Genomic DNA, 21,123 nt, shown 5'->3' on the forward strand with positions numbered 1-21,123 from the left:
CGCAGTCCTTCTTATTAATGAAGTAGCACAATAGTAGTATCCCTCTAATTGTTTTAGTTTGCTGAGATGAGTGGTGTTAGATGTGCTGGTGAATTGTCAATCATCACAATAGATTGCTGTTCCTCTTTCCCTTCCCTCTCTCATTTCTCCTTTCAAGTTGTAAACATTTGTAAGTGCCATTTGTGCTCGAACATGAATTTCATGTGATTGCATTATTTGGTGTAAATTCTGTTTCTGAGCATGCGTAGAGCAATTTCACTCATGATATGTCACGCAAAAGGACTTATGTCCGAAGATTATTCAGGTTCAGTATGTCTCCCTTGTCTATCTCAGATAACTCTTCAGCATGTCTCCCTCCCTAAATTATTTACAAACACGCACACACAGACACACACAATCAAACACATAAAATATAAAAATAAAGTATAAACACACAATCACACACATAAAATATAAAAATAAAGAATAAACAGAGTATTACATCACAAGATGAAAGTTTAATCTCTATCATGGAAAATTCACTTGTGATTGGTAGCCTAATTTATTTGATGTAATGAATGGGGAGGTACTGTGTGAGCAAGACAGGCTGTCTACCTTATTAACAGCACTTAATCAGAGCCTGACTGACTCTTTGACATTTGTCCACCTCAACAGACAGTTCTTTGGAGTGTTGGGATGCTAATGTGATCACTGACAAGCAGAGGGTGAAAGAGCATGTATTTATAAAAATGTTAGAAGCAACTCAGTAAGTGATATACATTATTCACACAGGAATTCAGGGTGATGGTAGTGGCATTAAAGTGCAACAATTAGCCCCAAACTGGAGAAAAAAACAAGGATCAAATAGGGTCTGAGATTTGTAGGAATAAAAGTGGACAATGTGCTTCTTATATGCCATCAAATTCTATGTGTCTTTTGTATAATAAAACGGTATGTTTATCAAAATATATCAATGTAATTGTCTTTTATTCCAGGGCAAATTCATCTCAATCCATAAGAAGTCTCTCAAGGTAAAATCTAAAACCCGTAACTGTCCTTTTTTTTTTTCATTTTCATTTTCCACAATGCACATGCACACCAAAAATGCGTACACATATCATATATATATATATATTGCATATTAGCAGTTTCTAGCCCTTAGGCATTGTCTTTTTGCATTTTGACCCCTCCAGCCAATAACACTTAAATCGTTACTGTCACTGCAATATTATATCAAGTACCAAGAGTTTTTTTCACATTACTTAATTAACATTTGTATTTGGACTACTGTTGGGAAGAAGATTCCCCTACAGTTATAAAGAAGGGGAAAAACAGATTTTATTTAATTTAACTAAATTAATTTAATTTAATTTAATTGCTTTTTCATTATATTTTTATTTTTTATTTATATTTAATTATATTTAACATTGCAACCTTGGCACTTGTGTATATGATACTTCATAAAATGTTTATATTGTGTACATATAGAGTAATGTGATGCTCATCTTTATAAATCACACTATCAAGCCACATTTAAATGCTTTCACTACTCTATTGAGGGGCGTAAGTATACACGATTGTAAGCCTGATGAGCATCTTGCTATTGTTTTTAAGCTGGATGCAACTTGAGATGCCTCTGACTGAACAGATGAATGTAAATATTTTTATCTGCATATGTTCTGAGCACACATGTAGCCACCTCTAAATTAGGGACAGTTAACAGCAATGAGAAACACGATCTGCCAAAAAATGCCGTAAAATGGCTCTTGCCTTTTCTGGAATTTGCCAGTGCTGGAAAGAGGGTAAAGGCAGGATTGTATCAGGTTACCAGGAATACAAATCATGAAATACTAGCTCAAAGAAAGATAACCGACACCAGTGCCGTAACTAGACATTTAATGCCCTGGGCGAGAGAGGGCATCAGCGCCCCCATCTAAGTGGGAGTGGCATTTGACAAGTGGGTGTGGCCAACCTAATGTGTATGTGTGGCCAGCACTTTACTGAAATAATTTTATTATATATCTATAATATAAAAGCCTAGTGGCCTGTGTTAGGCTGTGTGTGGAAAAAAAAAACAACAAGCTGCAGCGCCACCTGCTGGGCGGAGTTATACACTGACCTACTAAATTCTTTAGCATTATCTAATAAATAAAAGTAAAAGCCTAGCGGCGTGTGTTAGTGTGTGTGTGTGTGGAAAAAACTATTTTCTCAGAAAGGACTCATCCAATTGACCTGAAATTTGGTATACTGACATTATTTGACAAAAAAATTAGAATAGTGAAGTCAGTTAACTTCCATCATCCCCCCTTCCCCCCGTGGGAGGGGTAGTAAATGCTAAATTTACGAGTTGAGGGCTCAAACTCATTTTCGTGAGGTAATTTTACCTCATGAACACACATGTGTAGCGGCGTGTGTTAGTGTGTGTGTGTGTGTGTGTGTAAAAAACTATTTTCTCAGAAAGGGCTCATCCAATTGACCTGAAATTTGGTATACTGACATTATTTGACAAAAAAAAATTAGAATAGTGAAGTCAGTTAACTTCCATCATCCCCCCTTCCCCCCGTGGGAGGGGTAGTAAAGGCTACATTTACGAGTTGAGGGGTCAAACTCATTTTCGTGAGGTAATTTTACCTCATGAACACACATTAAAAAGGGCGCTTGCGTAGGGAAGTAACGCTCTTCCCCTGAGGAAGCCTGGGCTAGGCCCCCAAATGCATGACAAGAACCTTTTTAAGACCTTAAGTAGCTTGATTTGACTAGAATGCATGAGTATCATGCACGGGTTAACTTGTGTATATACATATATATATATATATATATATATATATATATATATATATATGTATATATATATATATATATATATATATATATATATATATATATTGTGGCAGAGCCCGCTACTGCAGAAGCACACGCGAAAAACGTCTTCCTTTTTATGTAGTTTTATTGTCAGGATGGTAAATGTTTTGACACCGTATACTTGCACAGCAATCATGGAGACCCTAAACGCTAGCTATACATAGAACAGCTCTCTCTCAGGACCAGACAGCTTTCCCAGCGTTGGTCTCAGTGAACAAATAGCACAAACAAGCTTTTATACATGATACTCCTCCCCCAGCCTTAGCTTGATGGACAGGTGACACACCCACCTTCTCTTTAAGAGAAAACTGGCTCTGTTTCAACTAACAGACACACCCTGTCTGTTTGCTGAGAGGAAGCAGCTTTTAAATCATGTAAGTTAATCAACTTTAAACTACACATAAGTCTTTACTTGGTTTAATCTGAATCTAGGTGCATAACTGCGCCAATGTCTTACTCTGCTTGTATGTTTTCTTTGCATATTGTCAGATAAATGCCTCCCTTTGTTACATATCCCTCCCCCTAGCGTCTCCAAGTCGGGGGACGCGGACTTCGCGAGGAGCGCATATTTTCGTGACAATGCATCTGCATTCTTGTGCAGAATCCCAGGTCTATGTTCTACTGAGAACTTGAAAGGTTGTAGTGCCAAGAACCAGCGGGTTACTTTGGCATTTACCTCCCAGTTGCTCTGCATCCATCTCAATGGTGCATGGTCTGTTATTAAGGTGAACTCTCTGCCTAGGAGATAATAGCGCAGAGCTTCTGTAGCTCATTTGATGGCGAGAAATTCTTTCTCCACAGTGGCATATTTTTGTTCCCTTGGAAGCAACTTATGACTTAGGTACAGGACAGGATTTTCTACTCCATTCTTCTCCTGTGACAAGACTGCACCTAAGCCAACACCAGAAGCATCAGTTTGGAGGAAGAACCTCCGGGTAAAATCCGGTGCTTGTAGAACTGGGGTGGAACAAAGAGCTAACCGAAGATCAGACCAGGCGGTTTCTGCAGAATCAGACCAAGTTAATCTATCTGGACAACTTTTTTTTAACATGTCCATAAGTGGAGCAGCTCTAGTGGCGAAGTGGCTTACAAACCGTCTGTAGTAACCTACTAAGCCTAAAAAGGTTCTTAACTGCGACTTTTTTCTGGTCTTGCCCAATTTTTGACTGCCTCCACTTTGTCTATCTGGGGTTTCACACGCCCTCGACCAACAACGTACCCCAAATATTTGGCTTCTCTCATGGCTATGGCACATTTCTCTGGGTTAGCTGTTAACCCTGCTGACCTTAATGAAGCTAAGACCGCCTCAACTTTGGCTAAATGTGATCCCCAGTCTGGGGTATAAATCACTATATCATCCAAGTAAGCGGCTGCATAAGCTGTGTGAGGTTGTAGCAATTTATTCATGGCCCTTTGGAAGGTGGCAGGTGCCCCATGCAACCCAAAGGGTAGGACTTTATATTGATAGAGACCATCAGTGGTGGAAAATGCAGTCTTTGGCTTGGCCGTGGAAGTCAGGAGAACTTGCCAATAACCCTTTGTTAGATCAAGGGTTGTTAAATAATTGCTACCAGCAAGATTTTCCACTAGTTAATCCACACGTGGCATCGGATAAGCATCAAACTGCGACATACTGTTTAGGCGCCTAAAGTCATTGCAGAACCTAATTGTCCCATTGGGTTTTGGGACAAGCACAATGGGACTATTCCACTCACTAGTGGACTCTTCAATCACATCTAACTGGAGCATCTTTTCGACCTCCTTTCTCACGTCCACCCGTCTGGCTTCTGGAATACGATATGGCTTCTGCTTTACAATGACTCCTGGCGCAGTGACAATGTTGTGTTCGATTAAGGTAGTGCGCCCAGGAATGGAAGAGAAGACATCCCTGTTCCGGCGAATCATTTCTTCAGTCTGTTGTCTCTGCTGAATGGACAAAGCTGTCTCTATGGGCACTTCAGACTTTTCAATGGCAGTACTCACTACCTGAGGAGAGGTTTCCTCATCATGCCAATGTTTAGGGAGGTTAACATGATATATTTGCTCCTCCCTTCTCCTACCTAACTGGTGGACTCTGTAATTGACAGGACCGACAGCCTCTAGAACTTCATATGGACCCTGCCAATGGGCGAAAAGTTTGCTTTCCTGGGTGGGAACCAGGCCTAGGACCTTGTCCCCATGCTTGAAAGATCGAACAACAGTACTTTTATCATAACTTTTCCTCTGTCGTTCCTGAGCCTCTTTTACATGTTGCTGCACAATGGGCCCTATCTTTCCTAGCCTCTCATACATTTGGGACACAAATTGGACCAGATTTGGCTCCCTGGGACCTTGCTGCTCCCACCCTTCTTTTAACATATCCAAGATACCCCTGGGATGTCTCCCAAACAATAACTCAAAGGGACTAAACCCTGTTGAAGCTTGAGGTACCTCACGGATGGCAAACATCAAATAGGGAATAAGAGTATCCTAATCTTTTTTCTCTTGAGCCACTGCTTTCCTGAGCATGTGCTTTAATGTGCGGTTAAAGCGTTCCACCAAGCCATCTGTTTGTGGATGGTATACAGAGGTGTGAAGCACCGTAGCCCCTAGCAACTGGCACATGTCCTTCATCAGTTTAGACATGAATGGAGTACCCTGATCTGTGAGAATTTCTTTGGGTATTCCCAAGCATGTAAACATCAATACAAGTTCCTTAGCTATGGTGCTGGACTTTGTTTCGTAGGGGAATTGCCTCTGGATACCTGGTTGCATAGTCAAGCACCACTAGTATATATTGGTGCCAACGTGCAGATTTTTCCAGTGGCCCCACAAGGTCCATAGCTATCCGTTCAAAGGGAACTTGTAATATTGGTATTGGAATGAGAGGTGCTCTGTACATGGGTTTGGGACAGGTTCTCTGACAAATGGGACAGGACCGGCAATACTTTTTCACTGCCATGTGTACACCGGGTCAGTAAAACCTAAGCAGAACTCGTTCTCATGTTTTATCCTCCCCTAGGTGTCCCCCACAGACATGTGTGTGTGCTGCTTTTAACACTAGGGGTACAAGGACCTGAGGAACCATTAATTGTTCTACTTTTTCCCCCTGTACATTAGCAACTCTATACAGGAAATTATTTTTAACAATAAAATATGGTATACCTTCTGCAGGCTGGGCAGCTTTCGCTACCCCATTTACCTCAGTCACACTTTTGAAGGTATGTTCCAAAGTGGCATAATTAAGTTGGTCTCGAGCAAAGTCCTGCAGAGGAAACAAAATTGGTATTGCGGACCAGTCCGTATCCTCACTGACAGACGGGGTGGGCTCATCTGCGACATCACCGACCAATGCTAGTTTGGACTGTCCATGTTTCCCCGCAGGTGGATGCTTTTGTGGAACTCCTGCTGTGACTCGCAGGATGGCATTCCGGTTTGGCGGTTCCCAAAGATCGATGCCCAGATGTTGTGGATTCTTAGGCGGTTTCTTTAAGACCGGGCTTCCGACAGTTGCATCAATTGCCGGCATGTCCGGCCGGATCCGCTCACCCAGGACATCATTAAACAGTGGGAAGTCTCACCCCAAAATGAGTGGATATGGGAGTTTAGGTGCTATAGCAGCTACCACCATAACAGTTTTGTCTTTGAGGGTGAGTGGTAGTATTGTTCTTTCATACTTCTCTGTCGTGCCATGTACGCAAAGAACCTTCACCTTGGGCAACCGAGAAGTTATGGTTTCGGGTAAGGCAGAGCTGGAAACCAATGAAAGTTCACTCCCCGAGTCAACCAAGGCCAGAACAAGGTTTTAGTTGATTAGCACAGTCACCCAGAACAAACAAGGACTTCCTGATGCGGGACTCATGGTAAAACAGCTTGGAAAAGCCGGCCCAATATGTGCCACGGAACAGTCAATGGGTTCCTGTAGTTTAGGACACTCTGCCTTAAAGTAGCCTGGCTCACCACATTCAAAACACTTCAGATTAGACAGCTTTGCACCTGGCCCTCTGTCCGTAGCAGTTTTGCCATTGGGCCCTGTAGCAAGGATTGTCAAACCTGGCTTTTGGCGTGGCAGCGGCTTTGGTACAAATGCAGGTTCTTTAGTCATTTGCTGTAGCGCACAAAACCTTTCTACCACGGTGGCAAGCTCTTCATAAGTTTGTGGGTCTGATTGCAGAACCCACCTTTGCAAATCGTGGTTCAGCCCACGGATGCAGTGATCTATCGCCAGAACTTCAATAATCCGAGAAGCCGAATTCTCCTCAGGCTGCAGGTGGTTCATTTCTGTCATGCCTCACATGGCTTAACTCTTCTCTTAAGAGCCTTGTGTTTTCCACCTGTGCCTCGGCAACTCGTAGCATCTGAGCTTGCTGTTCTTGCTGCGCAGCGGCCACATTCACGAGGGTTCTCAGTACTTCCTCCATGTTGACGTCTGCACGGGTTGGGTAGCGGAAACTTGCTTCCCGGAGCATCCCACTTCTGACACCACTTGTGGCAGAGCACGCTACTGCAGAAGCACACGCGAACAACTTCTTCCTTTTTATGTAGTTTTATTGTCAGGATGGTAAATGTTTTGACACCGTATACTTGCACAGCAATCATGGAGACCCAAAATGCTAGCTATACATAGACCAGCTCTCTTTCAGGACCAGCCAGCTTTCCCAGCGTTGGCCTCCGTCAACAAATGTCACAAACAAGCTTTTATACATGATACTCCTCCCCTGCCTTAACTTGATGGACAGGTGACACACCCACCATCTCTTTAAGAAAAAACGCCTATCACTGGCTCTGTTTCAACTTACAGACACACCCTGTCTGTTTGCTGAGAGGAAGCAGCTTTTAAATCATGTAAGTTAACCAACTTTAAACTACACATAAGTCTTTACTTGGTTTAACCTGAATCTAGGTGCATAACTGCGCCAATGTCTTACTCTGCTTGTATGTTTTCTTTGCATGTTGTCAGATAAATGCCTTTCTTTGTTACAATATATATATATATATATATATATATAAAACAGTATCCACTCTCCAAACACATAATTAATGCTGTACTAAATATTGTTCTATATTAAAAACAGGGAATGTTAGTTCCACATATTGCAATATATGTTTAAGCTGACCAACATATATATGTATGCATCTATATCTTTATATTCATATATATATCTTTATATTATATATATAATATATATACATAGACACAGTGGTGGGATTCCAATAAATTAGCAACCGGCTCTCTGTCCTAATGACCACTTAAAGTATGCAAAAAATATATAGCAATAGGTATTCTAATTTTTTATGCACTTAATACTCGAATAAGAACAGCAAAAGTGTCTGTGTCTGTGTGTTAGGGAATTTAGACTGTAAGCCCCAATGAGACAGGGAGTGATGTAAATGACTTCTCTGTACAGCAGTGCGGAAGAAATTCGTAAGTTTAGTTGTTTTATGTAGAGAACAAAGTATATATTTATTTTACCTAAACTGTACTGGGCATGAAATTAAGGGGGGTTCACATATACTTAATTCAAATTGTGATAGTAAATTGTCTGTCTTATTCGTATAATGCCTCAATGTAACTGAAATACTGTAGTATGTGTAGGTTTAAGTTACTTTAATATAGTGTGACAAAAATTGTCATGTCTTATCCTTGTCTCTCAAACAAATATTGCAGCAGATGTAGTTAAAATCATTTTAATATTATCAATTTACATATAATCCAATTTGATTTAAAAACCAGGAATGTAACAAATATGTGTAATCTAGCAGGAGAGAGAGAGAGAGAGAGTTACAAGAGTTTGATGCGTTCCACTGACGGGAAGTTCCAAATGCCGAACTCTTGTAAGTTAATCTCTGTCTCTCTCTCTCTCTTCAGCCCTTAAGTTCCGCTTAAGGGCTGAAGGTACAGAGGCAGTTGGCGGGCGGCTGCTGCACCCCCTTGGCCTTGCACCCTGGGCGACGGCACCGCCCGCACATGCCTCATTACAGCTCTGACTGACACAAAAGATTTATAAGAAAATAATTTACTTAACTTTAATGAATAAGGTTAGCACACTAATGCCTTCAATTAGCATAGGTACTCCAATTTAACCAGCAGCAATTTAGTTTGAAACATGATTTGAAGGTAATCTTCATATTGAATGTAAACTTTCTCCTTAAATACCCAGATAAACTTTTATAGCCTTGTAAAATTGTATGTGGGTTTCTTTTTTTTTTAAATAAAAAAAGTAATTAAATATTTTTTTTTATATACTACTTTGTATTGTTTGTTAACTGTCACTGATCTCTACTGATTATACAAGGTTTTGGGACTCAATCAGAGTGAAAAAGAGTCCTACTACACTTTTAGATAAGTGTAGTAGTACACTTATCTAGTAGGCTTATCTAAAAGCTACACTTTTAGATAAGCCTTACATTCACTTGTATTCACTATGCAGGTCCACATATATACTAAAAACTGTGTATACAATTTAAATTTAAATTAATACAGTATTTTCGGATCCTGAACTACCTAAGTGGTATAACTATCCAGGAATGCAAAATGTGTTATACAGATAAGCTTCCTATCATTACTCATTGGAATGCATTTATTCTGCACAATTTAAGCTATATTGTACTTAATATACTACACTATTAGAAGACTGAGTATTTTTTATTTATTCAGATTACACAGACACACAAATATATATACAGTTGTGGGCAAACGTATTGACAGCCTTGCAGTTTTGTCTTATATTAAACCATTTCTTCCAGAAAATTGTTGAAATAAAAAAATAGTTTGACAGGGGGTGGGGCCTAATGGCGCAAATGTCCTGACCACACCCCCATGATGGAGCCACCTCCTGGACAGCTTGATGCCAATGTTGGCAACTATGGACTAGCCACGTCCGGTTTCAAAGCCAAGGGAGTGCAACGCCCGCTCGCTGTATGCAGCCACCAAAAGGCCCCATGATACTCACTGCAGAGATGCAATTTCTCAGTGACAGGGAGGCGACACAATGAGAAAGGCGCCTGGCTCCCTGCTCACTGCAGTGTACATGACGTGCAAATGTGATGTCAGGATGTTGTATAGAAGAGCCAGCACGGAAACAAGTACGAAACAGAAAGAAAACAGACAGAACAAGACGATTACAGAGCAAGGAGAAGACAGAGCAAGAAGATACTGAAAGCAGATGCAAAGAAAAAAGAAGCTGAGGAGCCCTAAGGTAATAAATTGCTGTAAAGATAGAGAGTACAGGGGTGGCAGAAGCGGACTGTAAAAATCGGAGGGCGGGGGAGGGAGCTGTAAAAAACAGGGGTGGGGAGTGGGTGATGCGTGCTGTAAAAAACTGGGGGGGCTCTAAAAGACAGGGAGGAGAGAGGGGACTGGAGGTTGGAGAGAAGTGGGGGGTTGTGGTTTCTTTGCAGTACATAAATATATACTACATTAGTACGATAAAAACATAATAAGTAACTTAATTCATAATTAATTAATAATAATTCATAATTTTATAATTAATTATAAAAAATAAAATACTTTATTAAAAAGGCAGTGATGTGTTTATTAGTCATAATAATCTCTGTTAAACGTGGTGGAAATTTGTAAGCTACTAATTTGACTGTGGGGCTGGTGGAGGAAATAGACCTTTGTATTAAATGGGAATGCTATTAATGCTGGTGCTGGTGAGGGGTGAAGTTATCGGTTTATTAAATGTGAATTGGGCCTGATTCATTAAGGAACTTAGGCAAGAAATTTCTTACTGAAGTCTCCTGGACAAAACCATGTTAAAATGAAAGGGGTGAAAACTAGTTTTCTGATTTGCACATAAGTTAAATTCTGTCTGTTTTTTCATGTAGCACACAAATATCAACTTTAAATTTTTAGTGTACCAATAAGTTATCAAGTATTTGTGTGCTACATGAAAAAACTGACAATCTGTTTTTATGATGGCAATTTGAAATAAATTGCAATTCATCTGATCACTCTTCATGACATTATGGAGTATATGCAAAGTCCCTCTTTGCCATGACAATGAACCTTATCCCAAAAACAACTTTTCCACTGCATTTCATCCCTGCCACTAAAGGACCAACTGACATTAGATCAGTGATTCTTTCCTTAACACAGGTGAGAGTGTTGCCTATATCAAGGCTGGAGATCACTCTGTCATGCTGATTGAGTTAGAATAACAGACTGGAAGCTTTAAAAAGGATGGAGCTTGAAATCATTGTTCTTCCTCTGTTAACCATGGTTATCTGCAAGGAAACAAGTGCAGTTATCATTGCTTTGCACATAAAGGGCTTCACAGGCAAGGATATTGCTTCTAGTAAGATTGCACGTAAATCAACCATTTATCGGATCATCAAGAACTTCAAGGAGAGAGGTTCAATAGTTGTGAAGAAAGCTTCATGGCGCCCAAAAACGTCCAGCAAGTGCCAGGACCATCTCCTAAAGTTGATTCAGCTGTGGGATCAGGGAATCAACAGTGCAGAGTTTGCTCAGGAAGGGCAGCAGGCAGCTGTGAGTGCATCTGCTCGCACAGTGAGGCAAAGATTTTTGGAGGATGTCCTGGTGTCAAGAAGGCCAGCAAAGAAGCCACTTCTCTCCAGGTAAAATATCAGGGACAGACTGATATTCTGCAAAAGGTACAGGGATTGGACTGCTGAGGACTATGGTAAAGTCATTTTCTCTGATGAATCCCTTTTCAGATTGTTTGGGACATCTGGAAAAATGCTTGTCCGGAGAAGGAAAGGTGAGCGCTACCATCAGTCCTGTGTCATGCCAACAGTAAAGCATCCTGAGGCCATTCATGTCTGGAGTTGCTTCTCTGCCAATAAGTGGGCTCACTCACTTCACAGTCATGAACAAAGATTGGTACCAAAACATCCTCCAAGTGTTAGGCTGCTGGGCTGATAACGAACTTGCAGAACAGATGACAGAGGTCTTCACCTATAGCAGCCGCCTTTCCCGTAGAGCTTTATGTACTCACAGGTACTCGGATGCCCCCAGAACTTAACTCCAAGCATAGTGCAAGTTCATTAAACAACACTGCAGCAGCAGGCCAGAGGAGGCTGAGTAGATGGTAGCGGATGGTCAGACGTAAGCCGAGTTCAGGGGTCACAAGCAAGGAGAATGCTTAAATAGCACGCCAAATGGTCAGGGTCACCAGCAAGACAGCAGAATCCAGGAACAAGGCAATAGAGTTACAATGGAAAACGGGCAGAGTATCCACAGGAAACTGGGACAAAGCAGGAACAGGACAGGAGTAGGTCAGCAACAAACAAAATCCACGCTATAACCGTCAGGGAGGCTAAGCCCTCCCTGCCTTAAATTCTAATTGTAGCCAATCAGGGCTTTGCCCTGTAATCATCTCCAGGCATTTATTAATTAATTAATGAGGTAGTAATTAATTAGCCCGCAGGCTATAGAAGCTCCAGCGCATGCGCCCGGCTGCCCTGTGTTGCCGGGGCGTGCTATTCAGAAAACTCGGCGTCCGGCCGTTGCCTTAGCAACGGTTGGTTCGAGAAACCGGAAGTGACGCCACGGTCGTCATGGAGATGGCCGGGACACCAGGGAGATGGGCAGTGAGTCTCGGCAGTGCCAAAGGCCGCCTCGGCTCCTAACCCCAAGAGCAACTTCTCCCAACCATCCAAGAACAGTTTGGTGACGAACAATTACTTTTCCTGCATCATATATAAAGATGAAATAATCATAAAACATTAAGAGAGCATTAATCAAGCCTCCTATATACTGTTGTCATTATCATACAAACATAGCATTGTTGTGTCTCTTATGAAATACTGAGTATATGCAGATATACAAGTGTACTATAAAAACATACACTTTTTCTAGCCCTCTGGTTCCCCATATAGGTTGGGTACGTTTTTCCAAATATCACAACCCTGACAACCAGGATACCTACAAAGAAACACCAATTAGAAAAAAAACTGCATCAATTTAAACAGACTTACCTGCAAAGTGACGCTGCACATTTCCAATGGCCGGATGATGCTGACCGCAAGTAATTCTGAAGACAGACATCTCTGGCACTTGAGTCACTGAACAGTGGGACACACAACAGTCCGACCTACATAACTGCGACCTAGATAACTGTTCGTTTAAAGCGGCAATGCCAGGACCCTGCAGGTTAAGAGGCCTGTCTTCGGAATTACTTGCGATCAACATCATCCAGCCATCGAAAATGTGCAGCGTCGCTTTGTAGGTAAGTCTGTTTATATTGATGTAGTTATTTTTTCTAATCAGTGTTTCTTTGTAGGTATCCTGGTTGTCGGGGTTGTGGTAATCGTTTCTATGATTACCCCCGCCCCATATTTGTCAATCGTATTTAAATTTGTATATATTCTATTTGAAAGTAGTTAAAATGTCTGCCAGCATGTTTTTCTTATCTTGCAGACTAGTCCATTGTTTCATCTTAGGCAAAAGGATTATTTTCCACCAGTCCTGTATGAATGTACATCATCATCATCGTCATTTATTTTTATAGCCCCACTAATTTCCGCAGCGTTGTACAGGGAAGTTATTCACATCAGTCCCTGCCCCATTGGGGCTTACAGTCTAAATTCCCTAACACACACAAAACAGACACACAGACTAGGGTCAATTTGTTAGCAGCCAATTAACCTACCAGTATGTTTTTGGAGTGTGGGAAGAAACCAGAGCACCCAGAGGAAACCCATGCAAACATGGGTAGAACATACAAACTCCTCACAGATAAAGCCATGATCGGGAATTAAACTCATAACCCCAGTGGTGTAGGGCAGAAGTGCTAACCACTTAGCCACCGTACCACCATACATCACACCAGGAGGTCTCATGTATTAAGATAGGGAAAAGGTTCACAGATAGAGCTTTATATTAAATTACAGAGGACTGCATTGTGTATTAAGTATGTAATGTGTCTGGATTGTGATCTCTCCTGTTTAAACAAACTCTGCTGTATAGCCACAGAACAATACCTATCCTTAATTATATAAAGAGTGGCTCATCTGCTATAATGGATAAACAACAGTACCTGAGAGTGGCTAGGATACTGATGAGGTTTTTCCATTATACCCTGTATGTTGTCTGTGCCAGACTGTAGTGTTATTTGTTGCAGGCTATTATTTAAAGATGTTTATTGCTGTTTGGTGCTACCATTTTGTTAAATAAACTTATTAATTTTTTAGGCAGGTGTGGAAAAAATACTGCAAAGTAAGAATGCTTTCAAAACTAGAAATGTTAATAGTTTATTTTTATTAATTAACAAAATGCAAAGTGAATGAACAAAAGAGAAATCTAAATCAGATGAATATTTGGTGTGACCAAAGAGTCATTCAGACATTGAAACAGGTGTTAATAGATCCAAATCCAACATGTTCCCCTGGAGGATTCTTCAGGGATAAGTGTTGCTGTTTCCCTACAGAGTATTCTTTGGCTTACAGCATTAAAAACTGCTGCATGTGCAAACAGAGACTAGTCGCAGCCGTGACTAGTTCTCTTTGCTTACACTAAGAGACTGCTTTCGGTCTACACAAAAGGAGGGACTTAATTAGACTGCTCTCAGCGCTGTATTATTATTCTTTCCCATTTTTATTGTTTGTATAACCAGAGAGTGGTCACTCTTTCTTTATAAATCAGTGATAGCAGTCTATTTCTGTTTATACATATGCGTATTGTACTAATGATATGGATTATTATTATTTTTATTTAATTGTGTTATTGTCTGATAATCCTACTATTACACACAGATGAGGATTATTGTTTTTTAAAGAATTTTGATTGAATTATTGGTCATATAGTGCGCCATTAGAGGTTGCATGTTTCTATTATGATTTTCTAATGATTTGCTCTAATCGACTTACTGTGTGAACAACAGAGGCATGCAGACACCAGGATCAACTTGATCCAATCAAGTATCATGGTGCCTGCAGTCAGGGTCGGCAGAATGTGGTAAGCATGCCGGAGAGGCGCTTCCCCCGCCTGCCTTTCCCCCTAGTCCGCCAGCAAAATTAGAAAAAAAATTACTGGCTGTGGCGCTCCCCCGGCACCCTGCTCCCTGCTCACTGACAGGGTCGGGCATGACATCATCACGTGCCCACACAGTGAGTGAGGAGCAGCACAGGAGCAGCATGCACAGAAGAAATGAAGACAGAAAAGGAAGAGAATTTCATAGAAACGTAAGGAAAGAATGAAGGAGGGCACAGTGGACATAAAGGAGGGGCCAGTGGACATAAAGGAGGGCACAGTAAAAGAATAAAAGGGGGGCACAGTGGACATAAAGGAGGGCACAGTGGACATAAAGGAGGGCACAGTGGACATAAAGGAGGGCACAGTGGAAGAATAAAGGAGGGCACAGTGGAAGAATAAAGGAGGGCACAGTGAAAGAATAAAGGAGGGCACAGTGAAAGAATAAAGGAGGGCACAGTGAAAGAATAAAGGAGGGCACAGTGAATTATACATGCTCGCTGTTTAATGTATTTATTTTTATTACTTTCTTCATTAAAGTTTATTATATGATTTGTATTAAAAGAAGAAAATCAGTATTGAACGAACAACATCATTTATGAAAGAGGAGGGCGCAAATTTATTTTTTGCAGGGGGGGTGCCAGACATATAGAAGTTTAATTATGACTGACAAATATGGGGCCCTGCCTGCATTATAGTGTGTTTATCTGCATGAACAAATTATTTCAGAACACTCAGTCTGAACAAGCCCATATGCTATTATGTGCCATCAAACCAAACAGGCCCTAAAATCAATTAATATCTGCTCATTACAGTGCAACTGAGAGAACATCAAGCAAAATGGAGTCACTGGTGGTCAAGCAAGAAAATTATGAAAGTGTAAAGCAAAAGATAAAGAAGCTGACTGAAATACCACCGGATTGTACATATGCTGATGACAAAGCTGTGGACAAGGAGGTGAGGCATCATGTTTCATTCAGTAGCATGCTCTTCAAGCAAGTGGTTCTTTAATGTTCATAATTTTTTGGGGTAACTCAGTATTATTTATTTATATTAACCCACTTCTTTAGATAACTCTGAAGACATGTTACTATTATACTGGAGACAATGAGACAATGAGGTTTTAATATAAACTAAAAGCTTATTTAGAAGTCTGATGCTGTTTATTGCAGGAACATATTCATAGTGGAGTAGTGATTGGCGCTGCCGCATTGGTCTTACAGACTCATAGACAGGATGTCAGCTACATACATAGATTTTGAAAGAAATTATGCTTCCTCCTATAATAATTGTCTTGTTGTAACCATTCTACTCCATTTGCCATTGTCCACCAATGTCTTATAAACTTTATCAGTGCATGTACAGTAGTACACTCAGCATACAAATTAATGTTTTTTTAACTTTCAAATCATAATCACGTGTCACTGTTTTTTTCCGAGGCCATACAGAAATTTAATATTACATATTAAATGAGAGCCATCCTCAATAGTGTCTAATTCATTCAACACAGTACTTTTTAATTATATTTGGTGTTTTGTCAGTGACAGGATAAGCTGTTTTAACACCCAATACATAGTTGACAAAATGAAAAAAACATGAAAAAACAGTCAGTATTTAACTTATGTGCAAAACAGAATGCTAATTTGCACCCCTTGCATTGTACCATGGTTTTGTCCAGGAGACTGAAATAAGAAGTTTCTCAAGTTAAGATCCTTAATGAATCAGGCCCTATATTATTAACAGGTGTCAATGTATTTTTTTCTTTGCATTCTGATGGGACTTTATATTGCACAAATGCATTGTGCTGTATAGGCAGAGTATACTTGTAATTATATTCAAAAGGAAAAGTTTCATGAAATCCGCTTGTACTTGAATGCCTGCGTTCATGCGTATAATTTAAAAAATTCAAATTGTGTTCACTTTGCGTTCCTTGATGAATCAGACCCTTTATGTGCTTTCAATCAATGAGGTGCATTAGTTGCTGATCCAACCCAATCAATCCCAAATCGCACCATACGGGTCTAAAGGAAATATTTGGTGGTGCTGGTGATGATTCGGATCTTTGACACTTCCAGGTCTCTATTCACCTATACTCACAACCACACCTCACCTGCTTCCAGTCGAGCACCTGGCAGATTATTTTTTATGGGAAAATATAATAAATAGTTCTAAAGGGTGCTGCCATAAAACTCTTGCAGCCCAGGGAAATTGTTAGTGCTCCCCTTAACACAAGTTTGCATGCTAGGTACAGCTTCCAGAAATAGCTTGTGACATGAAATGTCTCAATTTTTCAAATTTATACACTCCTTAAACTAGAGATGAGCGGGTCCGGATTTGGCAAATCAGAACCCCCCCAAACAGTGCCGATCCGAGCCCGGATCCGAGCACTGTTCGGGTATTCCCGCCGATCACGAAACTCAGAACGAGGCAAAACCTCATCATCCCGCCGTCGGATCTCGCGAGATCTCACTTTAATTATTTAAATTTCTCTTTCTCTACTGGACACGTCTCAAGCTCCACCGTGAAGATACAACTACATAGATCTCCCATTCCACTATTCTTCTTACAATAAGTTCCAGTTTCTTCCCAGCACTAGGCTCTCTACTCATAGAGTTACGGTGACTAGAGGAGTACACAAGTTGTCACAAGCAGTTTAGGACAGGACAGACGTGAGAGAACATATGGACAGAATGGAAATTTGATCATTAAGAGGAGACTGAGAATGAGTAGAATGTAGAAACCATTTATCCTCAAGAAGAGATTACTGAAGTTTACTAGGGTATAGGAAGTTGGTCATTTATAATCAGGGAGCAGACTGCAGATAAGGAAATGAAGGAAGATGGGGCAGATATCTGAAAGTAGAGACTTTGGGTAAATGGTGTCCTAAACTATAGCTGCAAAGAATTTTATTGGTGTCTCATAGCTAAAGTATATACTGGTTGTTGCATGCTTTAAAATATTAGTGATTGCTGGGAACTTTGTATTAAATGGTCAGCTGCTCCTCCTGCAGGAGGGGGTGTAACGCCAGGACACTGCTACATCAGTGTTGGAAATATATATTATAAACAAATCGGGGCACTGTAAAGAAAGAAACCTCAAAGATCAAATGAGATTTAGACTTTTATTAGACTAGAAATAAGAAAATGCACTTACAAGAAGGTTAGCTCAACAGGCATGTAGCAACGAATGGGTAATCCACTGTCAGTGTTCATTCCACGCGTTTCTGATGGAATTCTTCTACAGACAAAAGACCATCCTAAGGGGGTATAAATAGCCCACCCCATACAGGCAGTACATTTGGAAACAGACTACATGAAAATATTATGAATATAAATAATATATGCATAGACAGAACATATATATATTAGAGATGAGCGGGTCCGGATTTGGCAAATCAGAACCCCCCCTAACAGTGCCGATCTGAGCCTGGATCCGAGCACTGTTTGGGTATTCCCGCCGATCACAAAACTCAGAACGAGGCAAAACCTCGTCATCACGCTGTCAGATCTCGCGAGATCTCACTTACATGACTAATGACCAGTACTTAAATAACGGGGGCCATCTCTGCTATGGTGTGGTGAAAGTAATGAAGCAATAGTACTGCCGAAGTCAGAGTTCCGTAGCAAGAGCCTATTCTTGAAGGAGTGCTATATCAAGGTAACATCTGACCTGTGTCCATCACTTATATCGGGGTACCACATCTGCCAATTTCTAAACATAAAGGGTTATGGCAAACCCCCAAATACTACTTTGCGCAGTAAGACAGACAGACACTGACATAAGTATAGTGGACTAATTCATCTTCCCGCAGTCACGCAGGCTTTTAGAAAATATTTTATTCATTTTTAATCAGCATATGTGACATTGATATCTTGTTTTTGCATGAGGTAAAAGGCCACATTAGTCTAGGAAGAACATGACTTTTAGGAGAAAATTAGAGTTTTACGTAATGTTCCCAATTCAATTATAACTGTTCCCACCAAGTAGCCTCACCAGATTATTTGCGTTACCTAGGAGACTGCAAGCAAGGCACTGATCCTGCCGTATAAGTCCAGTGGTACTGCTATATAAGTTCACTGATCCTGCCACGTGTTGGGCCACGTGTTTGTGCCGCCCACTTGTGTCGCTTAGCTTAGTCATCCAGCTACCTCGGTGCAACCTTTTGGCCTAAAAACAATATTGTGAGGTGTGAGGTGTTCAGAATAGACTGGAAATTAGTGGAAATGAATGTTATTGAGGTTTATAATAGTGTAGGAGTGAAAAAAAACCAAAAATATGGATTTTAGCACTTTTTATGCTTTTTTTAAAAAAAAAATCAGAACCCAAAACCCAAAATCAGAACCAAAACCTTTCGTGGGGTGTTTTGGCAAAACAAATCAGAACCCAAAACCTCAGGCTAATCAGAACCCAAAACCCAAAACCGAAAACACGAAAAAGTGGCCAGTGCACACCCCTACCTTAAACTTATAAAATTATAGAGATGGGGCAGCCCTTATTACATTTTCCATCGTCACTTAACTCAATATCATTTAATGTCAAAACATGTCACAAGCCACAGCAAGTGTTCTACACTGCATATTACTGCTGTAACAAAGGATGCTCTATCTGTAGTTTCACAATACACTCTTGTTTTGTTTGCCTGAAAAGAACACTTAGGGGCATATTCAATTCTCGGCGGAAACGCAGAAAATCTCGCGATCCGCGCACGATTACCGTTATTACGGTAATCGTGGGCAGAAAAACAGTTAATATGGTAATCTACTCGCTGGATTTCAGCTCGCCTGCTCCCTCCACCAACGAAGATTGTGGACTCTGTAGTCTGTAGTCACCCGTTCACCGAACCGAGCCTAAAAGTAGGTATTGGTTCTGGCGAACCGGTGAGAACCGGCTGAATCCCACCACTGATTCTAGCCGTCTGCAAATCAAAGGCGATACAATCAACAATACAAACTCTAACCCAGTTTTACATTCCAGGTATCTGCAAACCAATGACAAAGACAAACAATACAAACTCTATATATTCCATTCAAACTCCACATAAACTGACCAAACTTCCTTATTTCAACAGTTTAAAATCAAATTATGTAATCTCACCCATGTACCAGCAAAAACAGTCCTCCATGTGGCCTAACACTGCAGCCATTATAAAATCCAAAAATACTTGTATGTCAGTGTGGGAAAGAGAGTAAGAAAGAGTTTGTGTGATTAATAAGCTTCCCAAGGATTATTTTTTTTATCACACTGTGGTTGAATCATTAAGTGGTAAATAGTTGTGTATTTACATTTTACACTATGATTGTTGTATTCACATGATTGCTCTGTGGAAGTGAACGACAGCTACACAGATAAAAATAATCAATTTCTGTAGACAAGATTCATTTATCTAATATCTGCTGATGGTGATTAAAAAGAGAGGAGCATGCCCATTTTGAAGTCCTGATTATTTTTTGATACGGATAGTGCTCATTACTAATCGACACAGAGTAGTAATTAATGGTTAAATGAGTGGATATTTTATGGTGGTCCAACATGAGAAAGTAATCACTGATGGGAGAGTTTATTCATAAAAGCAAAAAGAATAAAAGACTGATTGTCTAAAGACTAATGCGGAACATTAATTATATCTTTGTCTACTGAAACGTTAGATTTTATTTTCTGCTCCAAGTTTTTATGTTATTTTACATTAATTCATTTTTATGGATAGATTGGGGATTGCTGTTTGCTGTAATTACAGTCAGATATAAATGTACAAATATGTTTTTGATATTTCCACCCCATAGGATTTAGAGATATATTTTTGGAGTTTTAGTGTATATATCATAAGCACTGATTTCTTCTCCATTGATTGTTCTCATTGTACAATATACTTAATTATTCAGCGCTTATACTTTATTAGTATGTTATAGTTATAATATTGTATGTATATATATATATATATATATATATATATATATATATATAATGTATAAAAATATGTATATATGTTATAGTAATTGTACTATCATGCTAATGTTATATCTATTACAGACATTGAAACACATTTGCAGGGGAATGAAATATTCAAGACATCCAGGTCTTGTATTACTGTCAGAAAAAGGCATTGGCTACCACTATGGCACAGTGGATTCTAGAGGAAAGAGACTTGTTGAGATGCTATTCAGGATGGGGTACATAAGAGTGAGTATTTTACAGCATCCACCTCCATAACTGAACTATATCAGATTTTATTTTTGCTTACAAAGTTAATAATTTATTACTGTGAATTTTTTTAAATAAAGTATTTTATAAGCACTAATCCTTACTATGCTTTAATGACAATTATTAGTGACTTTGAGCAATGATACAAATCCATCAAATCCAGCCTT

At 40.0% G+C, this 21,123-nt stretch overlaps 1 protein-coding gene across 2 annotated transcripts in view; it reads left to right on the top strand.

Moving 5' to 3' along the window:
* Positions 1 to 21,123, top strand: part of LOC142139997 (putative ATP-dependent RNA helicase DDX60) — a 382,899-nt gene that overhangs the window by 248,326 nt on the left and 113,450 nt on the right. For both annotated transcript variants that reach the window (XM_075197859.1, XM_075197866.1), the window contains exons 28-30: positions 975 to 1,010; positions 15,574 to 15,715; positions 20,786 to 20,935. In XM_075197859.1, the coding sequence (XP_075053960.1) occupies positions 975 to 1,010; positions 15,574 to 15,715; positions 20,786 to 20,935 (328 nt within the window). The remainder of the gene's footprint in view (positions 1 to 974; positions 1,011 to 15,573; positions 15,716 to 20,785; positions 20,936 to 21,123) is intronic.

This window comes from Mixophyes fleayi, chromosome 1, assembly GCF_038048845.1.
Source record: "Mixophyes fleayi isolate aMixFle1 chromosome 1, aMixFle1.hap1, whole genome shotgun sequence".
In the NCBI taxonomy this organism is placed as follows: Eukaryota; Metazoa; Chordata; class Amphibia; order Anura; family Limnodynastidae; genus Mixophyes; species Mixophyes fleayi.